The following is a 21,085-nucleotide window of genomic DNA, read 5'->3' on the forward strand; positions in this document are numbered from 1 at the left end:
TCTGAGAAACTCTCACGTGTACCCAAAGAAATTCTAATATTCACAGCCACCCAGTTTGTCATAGCAAAAGCAAAAATCCTAAATATTTATCAATAAGACACATAAACAAAGTATAATATATTCTTTATTGAAATACTGTATATCCATGAAAATTAATAAACTAGAGAAATATGAACCAATTAAACAAGCTCAAAAATATAATGTGGGGAGTAGGTGGGGGGAAATGAGATGTAATTACATGTAATAATGTAATGCTAACATAGTTTAAGACATACAAAATAATACATTATTTACAGGTGCATCCCTACACATGGAATAAATGCATGAAAACATACAAAGATTGTTTTAATTCCCTCTAACCGCAGAATAGTGATCACGTGGGAAAGGGTGAACGAGGAGCAGAAATAGTAGGCTCTGGTTACATCCGTGACATTTTATTTGTTAAAAAGTAATTCAAGACCTATTTTGACAAAATGTTAAGATTTAACAAAGCTATATGTTAGACATGGGATATAATTCTCTATCAATTTTTATATCCTTACAGTTTTATATCCTACCAATTTTTACATCCTTTTAAAGATGCATGTTCTCTGCCACCAAGTTCACCTTAATGAGAAGTTGACAATGACTCTCCCAACTTGCCCTTTGCAGACAATTATTCACCTACAAAAGGAAATCCAGGAACTGAAGGATGAACTGGCCATTGTTACTGGGGAGCAGAGGACAGAGGCACTCACAGAAGCAGAAATCCTTCAGTAAGCCTGCAGACATTTTTTTTTTCTTTTTCTTCAACAGTGAAAGTTTGTGTTAAGTTCTTTGTTGGCCTTAATGTTATGAATTCACCTCAAAGCATGATGGTCTCCTGGGACAGTCTGAAATTGCATTTAGGCGCCAGTGAAGAGTGGCGGCTTTCCATGAAAAGCTGCATAAAGCTGGCAGTGTTTTTGCCGCCTCAGCTTTGAGGAAGTAAAGAACAGAGCATGGAGAGAGGATGGGAATATCCTTCTTATGCCAGCTATAGAAAGGGGCTGTATAATAGTCATGCAGCTTTAAAACACACACACCAAACACTCAGAAGCTATGGAACTCAGATCTAAAAGAATTCAAGAAACCTCCTTTGTATTAAACTTCATCTTGCTGCAAGCACCAATTTATCCCATGCCAAAGTAAGCTCTCTCCTTTAGTAAATAGATAGCTCCTATATTATAGTTCAAACACTCGAACTGGGAATGGAAGTAAGTATTCAGGACTTTGTACAGTGCAGAGTCTTTCAGAGTCTTTGGATTTGTGACCACATGGCATGTCACCAGCACAACATGGCTCTCATTCTGCCTCTGACTGTGAGTCACAGTGGTGGGCTCTCTTGTTGTTTCTGTGCTGCTTATTAAGCACTTGTACAGTGCTAATAACGGACTAGACCAAGAAGGCAGCAGCAGCTTTCTCTGTTTCCAAATAAGAACTAGAGTTACACAAGGTTTTTATAAAGAAACAGTGCCTTTCACCTAACTCCCCCTCAACAAGGAGAACAGCAATAAGAGGCGATAGCTTTCTTTATGCTGGTGTATGTCTGCCTTTGAGGTAGGGCTAAAGCTTGAAAAGCCTTCATCAAGGTTCCTGTTATAGTCAAAGCTTGCCCTCCTCCCAGGTAGTGTTTCCTGATTCAATTCTAGAACATGTATTTAATAATATGATAGGCCCCTAAGGCTTTCCTTACAAAACTGCTTTGTGACATATTTGCAATTAAAGTGAAATATATTGCCAAAATTTTACCTTTTTAGGGATTTCATGTCATTCCTTAAAATAACTTGGGGTGCCCTTGATATTGAGAACACTGAGAATTACTTTCCTGTCATGCCCTTTATCCCTGAAAGGAAGAAGTTGCCTATTATTATTTTGAAAATATCTCTTTATAATTTTGATCTTCAATTCAGGATCCACTAAGAAAACAAAACTACTCTAGGCCTTTCAACAGAAGGAATGTAATATGGGAAATTAGGGGCATAAAGAGTGGTATTTCTGAAAAGCTAAACAGGTAGTGATGCAGTACCCCAGAGAACAGTGACAGCAGGGACTCCTATACCGCTAGGACTGGAGAGATAGTGAGACAAGGAGATGTTACCAAGAACCAAGAGCTGGAGCTGACATCCAGGAGCTATGAGTACTGCTTCTGGACAGGAGTGGTGGCCAATGAAGAGCCACAGGTACTATTTGAGACATCATCCAGGGTAAAATCCTTATCTTCTCTCTCACTCCCCTTCTTCCACCAGTGTCTCCCATTGGCTGAACATACCCAGAAGTAAGTTGTTGAAGGAGCCAGGGAATGTGGTTTCCTGTGGTACAGGGTTAAACAGGAGAAGGGTGGAAATTGGATCTTAGCGCAATATATCAAATAGGTACCAGTGCTTTCTCCAGTTCCTGTATATTTTGTGTTTTGCTTAGGAGGCTCAGGTTAAGAGTAAGATTTTCAGCATGGTGATTTTTATTTGTCAGACTGAGTAAGTCTGTGCTACACCAAATCTACAGTTGTGGAACCAATGTAAAGAAACACATGAATCTTTAGCCATGCCTAAACACAAGAAGTGGACTTATAAAGGGACTACAGGCTTCAAGGAAATCCTGAGACAATGAAAGTTGGAGGCTTAGATAAGCAAGAGAAAAGGATTGATGAAGACATAGCTGCATCATGGTAAAGGCTCCATGTCTTGAAGTGGTGGAATTCTGCGGCAAAAGAAAGATAGGAGCAACCAGCAAGCTTTGGTAGGGATGTTGTAGTGGTAGCAGTTTGTCTTATGAGCCCCTGTGCACTCCTTCTTCCCAATGTTTAGAATTGACAAACAGGAAAGGCTCCAGGTCAGTAACAGAAAGGGATCAGATAAACTCTGCAGACCAGTTGCTGTCTTCAGCCCTGCCCATCCCCTGTTCTCACTGAAAACAGTAAGGAATACAAATACTCAGAGCTGCTTCAGCCCTTCATACAAGACTGGCTGTCCAAGCTGAGATAGTTGAAAGCCTCAAAAAGATGATCTCATAGTCAGAAATGGCTAGAAATAGAAATATGAGAACTGTCACAGAAGAGCAAGAGGAATTTACAACTTGCATGGGTCTAGAACTAAGCTTTAACAAGAAAAAATGAATGATATCTTTAGAAAAATAAAATATGGGGTTGCATTCATGAAACAAGAATAGGATCTTGATTTTTATGAGACAGAATCAAGATGAGATCTTGGAAATGAAAAAATGTAGCTGTCATTAAGAACTTCATAGCTCAATTGCAGAATGAAAAAAACCAAGGGCAAATTAGTAAGTCAGGAACCTCAGGGCTAAAGAATTCTTCCAGAGAATAGAAGAATGAAGAGAAAACAAGTTTTTAAAAGACTCTAAATTTAAATGTACCCATGCCTAGTAAATAGAAATTTACAGAAAAGAAAATAGATACAATGCGGGGGAGTTAATCATTGAAGAATAGCTAAGAATATCCTAGAACAAAAACATAGAGTACAGAACGAGTTACCAAGTGCTAAGCAATATAGTCATGGTGTAGAAAAAGTTTAGAACCTTCAAACATAGAAAAGAATTCAAAAGTTAACAGAAAGGAAACTTTACTAAAGCTGAGGGATCCGATTTAGAACAGATTTCTCATGAACAGCTCTGGAAATAAAAACATGCAGTGCTAAAACAGCAACAACACAGCGCTTCCAGTGTATTTTCTAGATCTAGACAAACTACTGTTCAACTCTGATGGTGAGTGAGATAAGGGCATTTTGCAGATATATAAACTATCAGACAGAATCTGAGAGTTACAATCCTAGGTTTTCTCTCCAAAAACTACCACAGGTTGTTCTTTAGCAAAAGAAAAAATGCAATGAAGTATAAGTGATAGGAATGAGGGGATTCTGTCACATCTCCTTTGTGACACTTGAAGTTGAGCACTGTTTACAGTATGTCACTTACAACTTCCCATTGATTCCAGAACGTGAATTTCTGCAGATGCTCTTACCACTTGAGCCACGCCACCAGTCCCTGTGTGTATGTGTATGTGATGGGTTTTTTTCGAGATAGGATCTTGTGAACTATTTGCCTGGGGCTATGTTCAAAATTTATTGAAATGACAATTAAATGTTCTGTTCACAGGAATTTGAGGGACAGAGTGAAGAGAAATAAAGTTGTGACAACAGATTAAAATACTGAAGGACTCTTAGATTTTGGATCAATTTCTTTTGATCCATAGATTAAAAATATGCAAATGTCAATCTCAACAGATTCCATATAGACATTATATAGGGTTGGATTAGTATTTTGTGCAATTAGTTCATTTTTTCATCCGGCATTTATTCTTCACCTAGCATTCACAAAACCACTATAAGTCCTGAAAGGAACATAAAGATGGGCAAAACCTAGATCCTGTTCTGAAGGGCTCACAAGTTGGTGGTGGTAACATACATGAGGACAAGTAGTGATGACACAGTAATAAAGTAAAGCACAGTGAGAATGCAGAGAGTAATGATTATTTTTAAGCTCAAGAATCATGTGAAACTAGTTCAAATGCTACTAAATAAACTTCAGCAGTTCCCAATGAAATGACTGCTCTGCTGTCAAGGGAAGTTGCTACATGACCTTCTGTCTTATTAGTGATTTTTGGTCATCAGTTAGGGAGAACAAATGTTTCCAATCACATCTACCCTGCCAAAGCAAAACAGTTTCACCATAATACAGTGAATACACAGACAGTGAGAATTATTCAGGTAAGTGTTTTGTTCTTGTTGTTTTAGCTATATGGTATAACCTGCACTTTAACAGATCAAAGAGTCCTTTATCATTTTAAAGTGAGACAGATGACTTAAAATTTGCCCCTCCTAGGCCACTGCTATTTGGCACCATATTGGTACCATTGGTCTGCACTTTGTCCGTTAGGCCCTGGACATCCACTCAGGAATTTGCATGAGCTTTGGGCCTCCCACAGCACCCAGACTCTCCAGGTGCGGTGTGCGCGAGGGGGAGTGGGGATGGAGGAAGACGAGTCGTCTATCTTGGCAGAGTGGAGTGGTCAGAATGCTTCTGCTCTTGCCCACTTCTCTGTCCTGCTGGTCCCTAGGCTCGTGGTGACTGGCATGGCACAGGGAAGTCTGAAGAACACGAGAAGGCAGATATTTCATACCTAGTGCATTCTAGGTACTATCACTGGGAAGTTTGGAGGTGTCTATTAATATCCAGCCCTCTCAAATTCTTGAAGCATTTCCCAACATTTCAGTTGTTAATGTAAATATTTGTTGCATTTACTTGCATGCTACAATTTAAGAGGATTTCAAATGTCAACCTCCAGTTATCGTGATATTTTTAGTTTACGTCTTTTTTTTGGGGGAGGGGGTCTGGGTAAATTTGAAAAGAGACAGCTGGATGAAGGCTCTGTAGCCAAGTTAGTGTTTACACAGAACTTCTTGGGTGAAGATTTGACTGTGATTGATGCTCTAAACACATACTCTTTGTTCGTCTGGTAAAATAAGAAGCCTATATAGATCTTTGGCTAGGATAGAAGCAGTATATCCTGGCCTAAATCTAAGTGAGTGGAATATGTCAGTATAGCAATATTTTACTTCTGGGGTGAAATTGAATTGGATTCCATGGTCTCAAGTTTGCCCAAAATGTTTTGATATCTCCAAACGTGGATCCTTTTCTAACAGAAAAAAAAAATCTTTATGCAAAATCAGGTTTGGAGTGATGATGAAACACTTAGCCTGAACTTATTGAGCACCTATTAGATACTAAACATTTCAATCTGGGGGATTAGTAGTATAAAATACAAAAAGTAATTGCAAAGAATTACATTTTATTGGGGAAACCTTACACACACATGTACACAAAGAGATACATACGTATGCATGCAAATACATGTACTTCTGCCTCTGCACATTCAACAGAAAACAAGAGAATATAAGAGTGGAAAGAAAAATGGACACTTGAGAATTTTAAAACATTAATTCTACGTTTAATTATGCCCTTCTCATTTTTTAATGACTCTCTAGGCTTAAGTTTCTTTATGTGTAGTGAGAGAGTTGAACTTAATGATATCTATGCTTGAGTTATCTATATTTGACTACATAAATTTTAGTGTCAGTTAATTGCATATGATTTAATCCATTAATTACTATAATAGTAAAAAGCTAAATCATTACATAGGATTTCTGAAATGGGAGAAGTCATTGCAGATTACATCTATGGAGTAAGCTGAATAAATCTTAAGGAATGCTGACAGAGAATGCACTGTTCTAACTAAGTGCTGAGAGGGAACGTGGAGGGGAGCAGATGTCTGGAGAGTGGCAGCAGACCATTCTGAGGGCTTACAAACAGCAAACACCAACTAATGAGACTCTAAATTGAAACTGGCTGGTGGGAACCTGAGATTCTCATTGAAGAAGTGAAGAATAAGACTAGACAGATAAATAGTGACCTCATGATGGGTTGTGAATTCCATCTGTAGAGGAGCTAGTATTTTGTTTAATAACCAGGAATCTTATTATTGTCTGACAGTATTGCAGTCCATTCATTCATCCTATAAATGTTTATTGTGCTCTTAGGCACTGTTCAAGATACAGGAAATATAAGAATGAACAAAAGAAAGTAAGTTCCATGAACATAAGATAAATAACTAAAATTTAAAGCATTTTAAACAACAGAAAAATGCAAAGAGGAAATAAAAACAGGAGTTGCCATTTCAGTAGGGTGACTATGAAGGAACTCACATGATGATGGTTTTTTAGGACTTCTGCTCCAATAGAAAAGAAAGAATTAGCTTAAATGAGAAATTCATAAAATATTATAATCAGGTTTGGAGTGATGATAAAACAAGAGACTTGAGTGAAGACAATAAGAATGAGAGGAAAAGACAAACTTAAAATCTGAGAAACCTTGTTAAGGGAGAATCAGTAGAAGTAATGGCTGGAAGTATCAAAGACATAAATAAGGAAGAGCAGTAAAAACTTACAACTTGAAAATAGGTCATCACATGATGGAAAAATTGAGAAAAGAAGGACAAGAAGTGCTCAGTTTTTAACATGGTGAAGGAATATAGGATATACAAGTTGAATTGTAGAACTTTAGAGGAAGGTCAAAGCTGGAGATTTAAATTTTATTTGTTTTGAGACAGGGTCTTGCTATATAGCCCAGACTATCCTTCCAACTCTTGATCCACCTGCCTCAGCCTTCTGCATGCTGGGATTACAGACATGCACCACCATGCCCAGCTTGATATTTAAATTTTGGAGTGACTGGTATTTTGATATAATACTAAGGTCAAGACCAAGGATCAGCTTGGAAATTCTCTAATCTAATTTGAAGTTATATTGATCAGTATCCACAAGATCATCTTCTCCTACATTCAAGCTTACGCTAGGTGATCTGCCCCAGATAACAGTACTGAAAACTCTGCTAACCATTTAAGGAATAAAAACACCAATTCTACACAAGCTTTTCCAGAAAATAGGGGAAGAGGGAACAATTCCCAATGTATTTTATAAGACCAGGATTGTCCTGATACCAAGAGTAAACAAATATATGACAAGAAAACTGCAGGCCAACGATCCCCCACCCCGCACCCAAAAAAGTCCTTAACAAAAACCCAAATCAAGACCAAAAAAATATTTTTTAAAAGTGTGATAAATCATGACCAAGTAGAGGTTATCCCGGGAATGCAAGACTGGTTTAACATTCTAAAAATCAATCAGTGTAATTCGCTATATAAACAAATTTTTTAAAAAATCATTCGATCATTTCAATAGCTGCAGATTGTGCATTTGGCAAAATTCCACATCCATTCATCATCAAAACTCTCAGGAAAACAGGATAGAAAGAAGCTTCTGCAATTTTCTAAAAGGTATCTATCTATCCTTCTATCTATCTATCTATCCATCTATCTATCATCATCATCACAGTAATATTTAATAGTGAAAAAAGTATTTTTTTCTCCTAAATGTTGGAAATAAGCAAGGATTTTGAACATCATACTGAAATATCTAGTCAGTGCATTATGGCAAGAAAAATAAATAAAAGACAAATAATTGGAAAGGAAGTAATACAACTGTCTTTATTCACAGGTAGCATGATTTCTATTTAGAAAACAAAGAACCTACAAAAAGTAGGTTTATCAAGGTTGTAGGATACAAATGCAATTGTATTTCTGTATGATAACAAAAAACAATTACAAATTGAAATTTTAAAAACCCTTAGAATGTGAGACTACAAACTACAAAAGAAAAAAATGATAAAAAACTAAAAAACTAGCTAGCATTTGTTGCCCTTAACGCAGAGAAACTAAAGCAGATACCTTAAAGCAACTGAGGCCAATAGGAAAAGGGGAACAGGTACTAGAGAAAAGGTTAGATCAAAAAGAATTAACCTAGAAGGTAACACACACGCACAGGAAATCAGTGTGAGTCAATGCCCTGTATAGCTATCCTTATCTCAACCAGCAAAACCCCTTGTTCCTTCCTATTATTGCTTATACTCTCTCTTCAACAAAATTAGAGATAAGGGCAAAATAGTTTCTGCTGGGTATTGAGGGGGGGAGAGGGAGGGGGGGAGTGGGTGGTAAGGGAGGGGGTGGGGGCAGGGGGGAGAAATGAACCAAGCCTTGTATGCACATATGAATAATAAAAGAAAAATGAAAAAAAAATAAAAATAAAAAAATAAATTAGACTCCACCAAAATTTAAAACATCTGCTGTTTGAAAGATACTGTTAAGAAAATATATTTTTGTTCTCAAAATATTATTTTCCAAAAACATTTCTTATATCTGATAAAGTATTTAGAATACTTACAAAATTATTACAACTAAATAATAATGAAACAATTAAAATGTGAACAGAATACTTGAGCAAACTTTATGTCAGAAGATATACAAACAACAAATAAGGACACAAAAGCTCAACACCATTAGTAATTGGAGATACAGAATTAAAAGTATGATAAGACACTAGAATACAATTATTAGGATAACTTTTAAAAACTTAGTAAAAATACTAACAAGTGCTGGTGAGCATAGGAAAAAACTGAAGCTCACATCGCTGGTGGGACTGGAATGGCACCCACTGTGGAAAGACAGTTTGACATTTTCTTGTTAAACAACACTTAGTATAAACCTTGCAACCCCATTCCTACGTATTCATCCTTAAGAAATGAAAACATAGCTCAAAGACCTCTACATGACTATTTATAGCAGCTTTACCCTAATCTTTCAGAACTGAAGAAATGTCCCTCAACCAGTGACTAGCTAAGCAAATGTCAGTATCGACGTATATTGGAATCCTATTCAGTAATAAAAATGGAGTGAATTATTAATACATGCAGCACCCTGAATGAATCTCAGAAGTTTCATGCTAACTGATAGAGCCACAGTTGAAGCCTACGTACTACGTGATTCATTTGCATGACATTCTGTAACAGGTGAAAGTAAAGAGGTAGAAATCAGACTATTGGCTTCCAAGGATAGTGGAGAAGAAGGGAATTGATGACAGAGGACCAAGAGGGAATTGTTTAGGGTGACAGAAATAATCTCTATCTTAATTTTGGTAATAGTTGCATAACTATACATCTGTCAAAACCCCAAATTTTAGATGCCACTGTCCATAAATATAACCTTAAGGTACCAGTGACTCACCCCTATAATTTTAGCTACTCAGGAGGCAGAGATCAGGAGGATCACAGTTTGAGGCCAGCCCAGGCAAATAGCTCAAGACCCTATCTCAAAAATACTCAACACAAAAAAGGCAGAATGGCTCAGGTGATAGAACACCTGCCTAGCAAGTGTGAGGCCCTGAATTCAAACCCCAGTCCCAGCCCCCCCAAAAAAATATATATATATATATATTCAACTAACCTGACTTTTTTAAAAAATGGAAAAATCTCTATGACAAAACATAATATTAAGTTAAAAGACCTGTTATCGAACAAAACAAAAAAGCAAACAAAACTCACATCAAAACAAAATAAAGTGGGATTTTCCTTTTGGTAAAACAATTTATCTTTAACTATAAACTCCTCAACCAAGTATCCAAACTCATCTTTTTGCAGTTAATTACTACAAACACGAGTTGAGGAGAACTCCCCTTCCTGTTCTGCTACCAAGCCCATGAGCCAACCTGCTTCTGCTCCTCTCTCTCCTTCCTGTCACTATTGGAAAGCTCCCTTCTCCTACCTGGAACTGACCTTGCAGGCTGTCCCTTCAATCCCAGTCCCTTCTGCCATTTCAGGAACCTCAGTGGCCCCTTTTTTACTTTGTCTTTGTCTTTCCCTCCTTAGGGGCCCTTATTAGCATTTAAATGGGATCAATTTTTCCTACATTTAAAACCAAAATAGTCTCCCTTGATCCCAATCCCCCTCTGTTTACTGCTCTCTTTCCTTTCCTTTAAGCTAAACTACTCTAAGAAGTTGCTTTCCCTGAATGTGTCTGTTTCCTTCCCTCCAGTTCACTCTCAGCACTCTCTAATCCAGCTTTTGCCCAGAACGTACTGAAATGTTGTCGTTAAGGTTGTTGGTAGATAAATATAATGGATTTATTTCAGTCAATCTTTCTTGACTTCTCGGCATCTTCTCCTTGAAACATCCTGCTCTCTTATTTTCTTCCCGTCTGTTGACTGTTCCTTAGCTTCCTGGGCTGGGTTTTTCTCCTCTCTGGTCAGCACTCCTGGAGGTTCTATCCTAAGATCTCATCTTGTCCCTTTATATTTTTTCGAAGACAATCTCATCAATACCCATACTTCAATGACATCCAAATGCTGGGAGGAGGGGGGTTCATATTTATTTTACTTCTCTGAACTCCACACTCATCAATCCCATTATCCATCTGACAGGTGGCTTTGAACTAACATGCCCCAAACTGAATTCCTCTCTATTTTTCTCCAGACCTGGTCTCTCCTGCTATACTCCTCATCAGGCAGTGTCCCTCCAAGCCTGGAGTTAGTAGTCACCTGAGATTCTTTTCTTTTTCTCATACCCCAAATCCAATCCATTTGGAAATCGTGTTAACTCTGTCTTCGAAACGTGTCCTTAATTTGGCCACATCACTGCACTGTTATCCTTGTCTTAATCTCTGTCATCTCACTTCCACTACTAAAATGGTCTTACGTTGGTGTTTCCTTGAGCACACTTTGCTCCCCTCTGAATCTTCTTCTCTGCAGCCAGAATATTCTTTTCTAGGTTTGCAAATCTTCTATTTCATTCTTCTTCTTAGAACACCTCAATGACTTGACTTCCCTTTGTTCTTGGGAAAAGACCAAAATCCTTTATATGACCTGGAAATGTCAGCTTCACCTGAGCTTTTCCTCTGTTTTCAGCTACATTTCACATGTCTCTCCTGTGCCCACCTGATACAGGAGGTGGGCACAGGACACTAGCCTTTGCTTCGCTTCCTCAAATGTTTCATGCTGTCTTTCACCATGGGACTTTGCTCAGACTTAGATACAAACACAAACACACACACACACACACACACACACACACACACACACACACACACACACACCTTCTTCCATCTATCTTTCAAGTCTCCATTCTAATTTTCCTTCACCAAAGGAGTCATCTCTGATCTACAGCCCCACTAAAACATGACTCTGTTGTAGTTTCATATTTTCTGTGCTTTGTTATGGAAAGCTTCATGTCATCATTGCATAACACCCATGCCAATCTTCTCTGCAGTGTTCTAATTATTAGTGTACGTGCTGCCAAAGTGAGCACATACTTTCTGTATTTCCTCAGAGTATTTTTCTCTGTTTGTGATCATGTGTTTGATATCCATGTCCTCTACCACACTGAAAGGCATCTGAGGTCAGAAACCATGTCTGCTCTAAATGAATGTACATGACACCTTTATTTGTGTCATTTTGTGGCACAAGAATATGCAGCAAATATTTTTATAGCAAAGCTTATGTAAAAGCTGCTTTAAAACCTCAGATAAAGAAACTTGAGACATATTGACTGGCTTATAAACATGTAATTACACAATTTAAGATGTTGAGCTACTAAAACCCTCTGTGCAAGTCAATGATTCCTTAAGCAAACAGTTGCCTAGTTTGGCTGTTGTCCATCTTACCAAATGGGAAATGGTGCTTGCCCAGGGACAGCCTTGACACTTGTTCTTCCTTCTTGCTGTGGCCACTGCTCCTGTCTCCCCCACAGACTGAAACAGCAGGAGGAGAAGATGCTGGGTAGTTCTGAACAGCACCTCAGGCCCTCGCATGATATGCAAAAAGAAAGTAGGGTTTCACTTTCTGCCCTCAGACATTTGCTTCGAGTTTGAGCCTATGGTTATCTGATAGAATTTCATTTAAAAAGTAATTTTATAAAATCAAATAATTTAACACCAAAAGTAGTTTAAGACCAAACATGGTGTTATAAGTCTATAACCACAGAATTTGTTTAAAAGGATATGTTTGTTCTAATAAAGCTTCATTGATGTTTAACCTTCTGCAAACAAATATACCTAAAGGAGGAGTCCTGAATCCTCTTTGTTTCTATCAAGTAAATCTCACTTGGAAATGAAACAGTCTTATATCTGTATTCGTTCTTTTTAGTGGATAAACAGTGATTGTACCACTGGGATCACATTGAACTTTGTGTTAGGAACAAGGTTGCTGGAGCCAAATGATCCGGCAGAAGTGTGGCAGTACAGGGAGCTCACTTGCATGTTCACTGATGGAGCCGACTTGCTGTGATAGACACAGGGCAGAGATGCCAGGCAGTGTTGGAGAAGGCAGGGAAACAGGGAGGAAAGACCTTACATAGGAAGCAACATACAGAAAACCCATCAGTACTCTCATGCTCTTCAAGAAAGCACTTAAAGGTGACTTCAGGAGAGCTCACACTTCCACTGTATTCCCCTTGCAGTTCAAAATTTTTTATTGACTAGTCCAATAAAAATTTAATTGGATTCAGTTCCTCAATATATTTGCACTGGATTAGAACCATAAAACAAATTTCAACGTCAGGTATGGTGGCTCTCTTGAACCTAAAATTTGATAACTTGTTCCAAAAAGTATGGGACAGAATAATTAAAATCAAGGCCAGCTCATATAATCTGAGACATATCACAATGACTATAAGTCTTATAATGCAATTTTCAGACTTTTTTAGAGATGAAATGAAGCAAACAAGTAAATAAATACCTCAAAATATTTGAGTTAATGTAGTCCTAGGCAGAATTAGATACCAAAGCAATTTTTTATGGTCAGTCTCTTGTCAATATGTGTTTCTGAATCAATAGTGCTTTATCCTTTTTTATATTCACTTTATCCCTGACCTCCAAAGTGGTTAAATTGTAAAACCAATATTAAACACATGTTTCAAAAATATGACATATGCTGCATAATTTCCTTGATAAACCTTCCTTTCTGTTACCTGGAGTGTCTTCCACTGAGGAGGCAGCATTTCAGGAAACTGTACCTTAGGAGTCTGAAAATTGTTGGAAACATGGCTGAACTCTATCCTACACAGATCGCTTATTAGAAAATGCAGAATTTCAAGAAAGTCTATGCCTAATTTCTTGTAATTATGGATGAAATTTTTCCAATAACATTGGCTACCCTCTCACTATCCAGAACCCATTCTTTGACCTACAAATGCCCTAGATGGCCTGGTCCTGACAAGCTCTGAGGCCTCATTCTTCCTGAGTTTCCCCTCCCTCACCCTGGTCTACTTACCTTCTCTCCCCTAAAACAGTTCTTCTTCACTTCATTGCTCAAATGTCTCCTATCAGAAAGACTTTCCTTGGCCAACTGATCTACAATACACCTTCTCCTGTCACTCTTTATCCTTTGCTGAGTTATTTTCTTTCATGACAGCTGCATCATGTTTGATGTTTAATTGTTCATTGACAATCTTCCCCCTACTTTACAAGGGAGCTTTGTGAGAACTGGCACCTTATCTGAGTTGTCAGTTGTCCCTGGAACCTGAACCTGCATTCCACATGAGGAAGGCCCTCCATAAATACTGCTGAATGAATACGACACTCTGTCAGGCCCTCAGGCCCGCCCTGTTTTCTTTCATAAGCCATTCATTGCAAATCTCTTGTACCTATAAACTGAGCGCTGCTCCAAGGTCCTCAGAACCAGGCTCTTTTTGTACAAAACTCTTCCTGACATTAGATTCAACATGCACTGATCTGGTATCTGCTGTGTGCCAGGTCTTGGGGATTTCATCTTATGAGTATGGGTATCAGGAATTTTCTAAAATATTCAGAATTTTATCCATAACTCTTTTTTGAACTTTGTTTAGAGTCACTAAGACCAGGCAGAAAAAATATATCTGAATGGCTGACAGTCAGGACAGTTGAATTCTAATCTTGACTCACTTTCTAGCCGAAGGAAATTAGCTGCCTTAAAATGGTCACTCTCCTGTGTGGACCTGTCTTCTAGTCCACATGTGCAGGTTGTATCATTTCTGTACGCCCTACTTACTCATCTGCCGAGAAGAGTAGTGATGGTACCTACATCATGGCGCTTTTGTAGAGGCAACTTTTTATTCACTGAACGCAATGCCTGGCCCAAGGGCATTCCAGCAGTGTTGGCTAGGATTATCACCTCCCTCTGTTTCCTTGACGGAGTTTTTATTGTTGGTGAGGAATCTTTTTTGTCAGACATCTCTAATGGAAAGAAAGAGATTGTGTCTTCCACTTCCTTCTGTTCCCTTGTTTTAATGTCTCTCTTTAGAATACACATTCACTTACGCGTGCACATGCAAAGAGAAAGCACTGAAAGAAAAAAAAGGGAGGTGTTACCAGAATTATAAGTGATTTTTTTTTCTTAGTTCCTTTACCTGGCTGTTTTTCCTAATATATCTATGCAAAAACAAATGTTATCTTAATTAATGTCACTTGCTGGTTTTATACCTCCAGGTGACAAAAATTTCACTTTATTGAGTGAATGACAGAGACAATGCCCTTTGTGAACTTTACTTTTACATTAAACTTCATAGGTGAATTAAAAACAAATGTTCTTTCTTGGCATGCAGCAAACTATTGCACAACATTAGAGTTGGTTCTGTGATTTAAATTTCAACTGCTCCTGGAACTTTTAACATTAAATTATTTTCATAGTTGATATTTGTATTTTTATATTGGGACTATAATATGGTATATTTTTAATCAGTCACTCCAGATTGGTGCTTTTCTTATACTCTTAATATAAGGCTGCATATTTAAAAGGCTAAGCAAAACAAAACTAAAGCTATAAATTGTCAGAATGCAATGCTCATAAAATGCTTCCAATTTGGCACCTTTTGCTTTGCATCTTAGGGTCCCACTTCCTTAACTGTAACAGAGTTCCATATTCTCCCTGAATAGGAAAAATTGCTGAAACCTTACAGATATTTTGAATTCAAAAATAAAGTAGCAGCCCGAATCATAAAAACAACTGATGCATAAACTTTATATTCTTATTTAAACTAAAATGAAAAATGTTTTATTATTTGAAAATATGTGTATGTATGTTTATATGATGTAATATGTGTATGTAGGTGAGCCCTATGTGCTCAGGGTAGAAATTCAAACAACTATATGCATAAAGAAGGAGACATGTGTGTGCATGCCCACATCTGAATGAATGACATATGCACGCCAGGACTAAAACGCAGACACTTTGTGCTAGAAGGAAGTTGGTGAAGCTTTTTCCCCAGATGACTTTGCAAGAGACTTATAAATGTTATATCCAACACTGAAGTGTGGAATCCAAGCCTCTGTCCTCTCCTCCACCGTCTTCTTCAGGATTCCTGCCAGCTGGAATTCTCTGCATCTCTCTATGGAAGTGTGGCATGAATACTTAATGCTTCTTTCAGGCACTTCCTGGTTGTTTTTATTTTGAACTCTATGTTCTTTCTTTCAAATGCTGGACATGTCAACAAAACCTTCTGTTTTCCATTTTCTGAATTTAGCATTTCAACATCTGTATAATAGCTGTACTAAAAATACTTCAACATATTATAAAATTGTTAGTGAACATCACAAAATCTTATAAATAGGCAAGATGGATTGAGTAGAGATTTGTTGTTGATACTAAAAAGGATTTTGTTTGTTCAGATGAGTTTTTGAGGTGAGGGGTGCTAACTTTTTGTATGCATTAGGAACTTAACCTTTGAGTATATCTTCTAATTTATCCCATTTGCTTACAGATCTGTGGGCTAACTAGAGTTCAGAGGGAACAATTTGTCTCAGCCCCATTCCCTGAGGCTTTGTGAGAGGAGGTGTTGAGGTTTCTCCTTCTGTTTGAATCTATGGTCATGCTGCCACTGAAAATTGAAGATGCAGATCTATCCCTGGACCTTCATCCTCATTCCCTGGTTATTACTGAGCACTGCTTAGCACAATGCTAGATGCTGTCAAAGGAGCAGAAGAAGCAGAAAGCCTCATGCCTGCCCAGAAGGTACTATGCAAGGATGCATAGTCTCTGCTTTTGGAAAAAAAAAAAAACCTTAACAATTAAGACAAGTAAATGATCATGTACAAAATGAGCAATAAAGACCAGGAGTATAAGGAATTTAATGAAAGAAAGATGAATTAATTGCCCAAATAATTGCCTGTGTAGATCAAATCTTTTTTTTAATAAAATGAAAATAAGTTGACCTGTTTCAAGAATTGCCTGGCCTGGTGCTGGTGGCTCATGCCTGTAATTCTAGCTACTTGGGAATCTGAGATTGGGAGGATAATGGTTTGAGGCCAGCCTGGGCAAATAGTTCTAGAGACCCCATCTCCAAAATTAACAAGAGCAAAATGGACTGGAGGTGTGGCTCAAGCAGTAGAGCACCTGAGTTCAAACCCCAGTCCTACAAAAAAAAAAAAAAAAAAAAAGAATTGCTCACCTGTACACAACGTCAAAGCACTTGCAGAACTTCTAACAAGTCTGCAATTCGACACTTTGCTTTTACTTTTCCGCTTTTCTATACAATGTGGATACACTTCCCCCTGACATTCAGCTAAAGATTTGGTAACTTGAGAGAAAAACCCAAACCTTTTAAAATGTTATTATTTAAGAACCCCAATGCAGGGCATATGCCCTGTGCTGATAACAGTGCCTCCAAAATAGAACAGAGATAGCTTGTGTCACCCACTGGACTGTGAATTAGAATTATCTTTGAATTCAGCTAAGCCTTAGGAAAATTCTACTTCTTTTTAATTTTACATCTATTAATATGATAGTTTGGCAGACTCTTCTACTTATGTACAACATAATAGAGAATTGTCTCCAAATAACAGGCAATCCGAGTTTCCAGTCCACATCTAATATAAGGCACACCGAAATAAAATGTGAGCCAGCCCATGTAATCCAAACCAATAGCCTTTTTCATCTGGTGTTCACAAGCTGTCGGTGAAGCTAGGATGTATCACCTGCCTTTACATCTTACAGGCCAAAACAGACATTTCCCAAGACAACCCACTGACAGGATCTCAGCCTGGCCTGATTAGCCAAGCATATAATCTGGCCTGGTTCTAACAACCTAACTCTAAGAAGCTAAACTAAGTTAGTGATGACTTCAGACAGGGTATTCTTCTACTCTGTTCCTCAAGGTATTCTCCATTCTTTTCCCGTCCTCCTGTCCAGTTTCTCTAGGGAGTCCCTCCGTGTTCATCATTAACAATGCATACTTATGACTTTTGCCTCATCTCCGAAAATTTGTCATTATTGATGTCAAAGTAGCTACTGCCGCCTGGTGTATCATTTCCTCAGTTTACTGGAGAAATCGGACTTCCCCTTCTTTTTTATGAGCCTCCTCCTACTACTAGTGCTTTTCAACTGCTTCCCTCACCAATGTACTTGAGAGATCAGTTGACTAATACAGACTGAGCAGAGGACAGTACTGTGTGCTTACTTTTCTATCTAACCAGAAACCCCTAATTGAAATTTGCAGTCACATGTTCTCTTTTCTTTTTGCAGTTCACTTTTCCTTATGTTCCCTGTCTTATAACCATATCTTTACTTGTTAGTTTGAAGGAAGGAAGCAATCATTAAGACACAAGAAAGTTGCTAATTATCAAAGCAATGCATATTAAAATGTGATGCAGTTTTTTTTTTTTTTATTTTGCAAATATTACTATAAAAATTAAAAATGATGATATCATATGTTGGTGAAAGTATGAATGAGCTGTTATGTGGGTATAGAGTGGATGGGGCCAGTGAGGGGTAGAAGACAGGCAAGCCTATACCTGAGGCCTGGGGAAAATCCCATATAGGCCTTTTAGCCTGTCCTCCCCCACCCCCACACACATACACCTTGCTGGGCAGCCCTGAAAGGCATGTGTACAAACTCTTGTAGTGGGTATACTTTTAGTTCCAATAATTTTTCATCTAGAGATTTGTCCACAATGGTACAAAGATATATATACAAAGTTATCTGTCCCAACACCTTTTTTTTTTAATTTTTATTTTATTCATATGTGCATACAATGTTTGGGTCATTTCTCTCCCCTTCCCCCACCTCCTCCCTTACCCCCCCCCACTGCCCCCTCCCTCTCCCCCCCAACCCCCTCACTTCCAGGCAGAAACTATTTTGCCCTTATCTCTAATTTTGTTGAAGAGAGAGTATAAGCAATAATAGGAAGGACCAAGGGTTTTTGCTAGTTGAGATAAGGATAGCTATACAGGGCATTGACTCACATTAATTTCCTGTGCGTGTGTGTTACCTTCTAGGTTAATTCTTTTTGATCTAACCTTTTCTCTAGTTCCTGGTCCCCTTCTCCTATTGGCCTCAGTTGCTTTAAAGTATCTGCTTTAGTTTCTCTGCGTTGAGGGCAACAAATGCTATCTAGTTTTTTATGTGTCTTATCCATCCTCATATCTCCCTTGTGTGTTCTGGCTTTATCATGTGATCAAAGTCCAATCCCCTTGTTGTGTTTGCCCTTGATCTAATGTCCACATATGAGGGAGAACATACAATTTTTGGTCTTTTCCCAACACCATTTTTAACAGGAATTTTGGTTATGATTCATTTAGTTAATAGACTCAATGCAAGAATGATTGGTGTCAATGAAGACCTAATATATATAGATATATATATATTGACTTGGAAACATATACTTGGAAACAAATTATATTGTTAGTTTTATAAAATGGTATTATAGTATGATCTCATTTTTGCTACAAAAATACATGTATGTGTATATCATGTATCATATGTATGCATATCTGCTTATAGGTAAATTTAGAAGGTAAACAAAATTTTACAATATTATTTTCGGGTTCCAGGATGGAATAATCCTTTGTTCTCTATATTTTCTGATCTTTTTGCACTGGACATGTATCACTTTATGACCAAAGAAAATAAAGGTATTTTAAAACACATTAAAGTCACAAAAGTGATATATTATCTAGTTCATAACATTTTTCATAAGTTGTAATCAAATCACTCTGCAAAGAGGTAGTAATAATTTTGATATCAGTAACTGCCATTTCTTGAACATTTGCCAGTAGGCATCACATTGGATTTTCATATAATAGTCTAATAAAATTTCACAATAATTTCACAAAGCAAATAATATCCAGCTACCAAGATGCATAGCCAGATACAAATCCTGTTTGTCTGCTTTGGCCCTTGAGCTATAAAGATGTGAGGTTTACAGTGATGGCTTAAATGTGGATTCTGCTTCTAAGGAATTTTTTTTCAGCTTTTTTTCTCTTTATTCATATATTCATATGTACATACATTGTGGGGTCATTTCTTCCCCACCCCCTCCCTCTCCCCTCCACTCCCCTCAATTCCAGGAGAACCTGTTCTGCCCTTTTCTCCAATTTTGTTGAAGAGAAGACATAAGCAATAATAAGAAACACAAAGTGTTTTTGCTAGTTGAGATAAGGATAGCTATACAGAGAGATTCCTAGCATTGCTTCCATGCACAAGTGTATTACAACCCGAATTGATTCATCTCTACTTGATCTCTTCAGTACTTCCCAGTCACCTTCCCATATTGACCTCTGTCACTTTAAGGTTTCTGTATTAGCTCCTCTGCAGTGGGGACATCAAACACTTTCAAGTTTTAGGTTTCCTACCTATCCCCATTCCTCCCCCCGTATGTGCTCTCCCCTTAGCGTGTGACCCAAGTCCAACAACATTACTGCCTTTGCCCTAGATCTAAAGTCCGCATATGAGGGAGAACATACGATTTTTGGTCTTCTGAGCCAGGCTAACCTCACTCAGAATGATGTTCTTCAGTTCCATCCATTTGCTTGCGAATGAAAAGATTTCATTCTTCTTCATGGCTGAGTAAAATTTCATTGTGTATAAATACCACATTTTCTTAATCCATTCGTCAGTAGTGGGGCATCTTGGCCGTTTCCATAACTTGACTATTGTGAATAGCGCTGCAATAAACATGGGTGTGCAAGTGCCTCTGGAATAACTTGAGTCACATTCCTTTGGGTATATCCCTAGGAGTGGGATTGCTGGATCATATGGCAGATCTAGGTTTAGATTTTTAAGAAGCCTCCAAATTTTTTTCCAGAGTGGTTGTACTAGTTTACATTCCCACCAGCAGTGTACAAGGGTTCCTTTTTCCCCACATCCTTGCCAACACCTGTTGGTGGTGGTGTTTTTGATGATGGCTATTCTAACAGGGGTGAGGCAGAATCTTAGTGTGGTTTTGATTTGCATTCCCTTTATGGCCAGAGATGGTGAGCATTTTTTCATGTGTTTTTTGGCCATTTGAATTTCTTCATTTGAAAAGTTCTGTTTAGTTCAGTTGCCCATTTCTTTATTGGTTCATTGATTTTGGGAGAGTTTAGTTTTTTGAGCTCCCTGTATATTCTGGTTATCAGTCTTTTGTCTGATGTATAGCTGGCAAATGTTTTCTCCCACTCTGTGGGTGGTCTATTCAGTTTAGAGACCATTTATTTTGTTGTCCAGAAGCTTTTTAATTTTATGTAGTCCAATTTGTCCATACTTTCTCTTAGTTGCTGAGCTGCTGGGGTTCTATTAAGGATGTCCTTGCCTATGCCTATTATTTCCAGAGTGTTTCCTGCTCTTTCCTGTACTAACTTCAGAGTTTTGGATCTTATATTAATTAAGGTCCTTGATCCATTTTGAGTTGATACTAGTACAGAGTGATAGACATGGATCG

The 21,085-nt window shown here is 37.9% G+C and overlaps 1 protein-coding gene across 3 annotated transcripts in view; it reads left to right on the forward strand.

The window, feature by feature from the left end:
• The window catches only part of Kif6 (kinesin family member 6), a 359,724-nt gene that overhangs the window by 142,074 nt on the left and 196,565 nt on the right, over positions 1–21,085 (forward strand). For all 3 annotated transcript variants that reach the window (XM_074082264.1, XM_074082263.1, XM_074082265.1), the window contains one exon: positions 652–755. In XM_074082264.1, the coding sequence (XP_073938365.1) occupies positions 652–755 (104 nt within the window). The remainder of the gene's footprint in view (positions 1–651; positions 756–21,085) is intronic.

Source organism: Castor canadensis, chromosome 8, assembly GCF_047511655.1.
Source record: "Castor canadensis chromosome 8, mCasCan1.hap1v2, whole genome shotgun sequence".
NCBI lineage: Eukaryota > Metazoa > Chordata > Mammalia > Rodentia > Castoridae > Castor > Castor canadensis.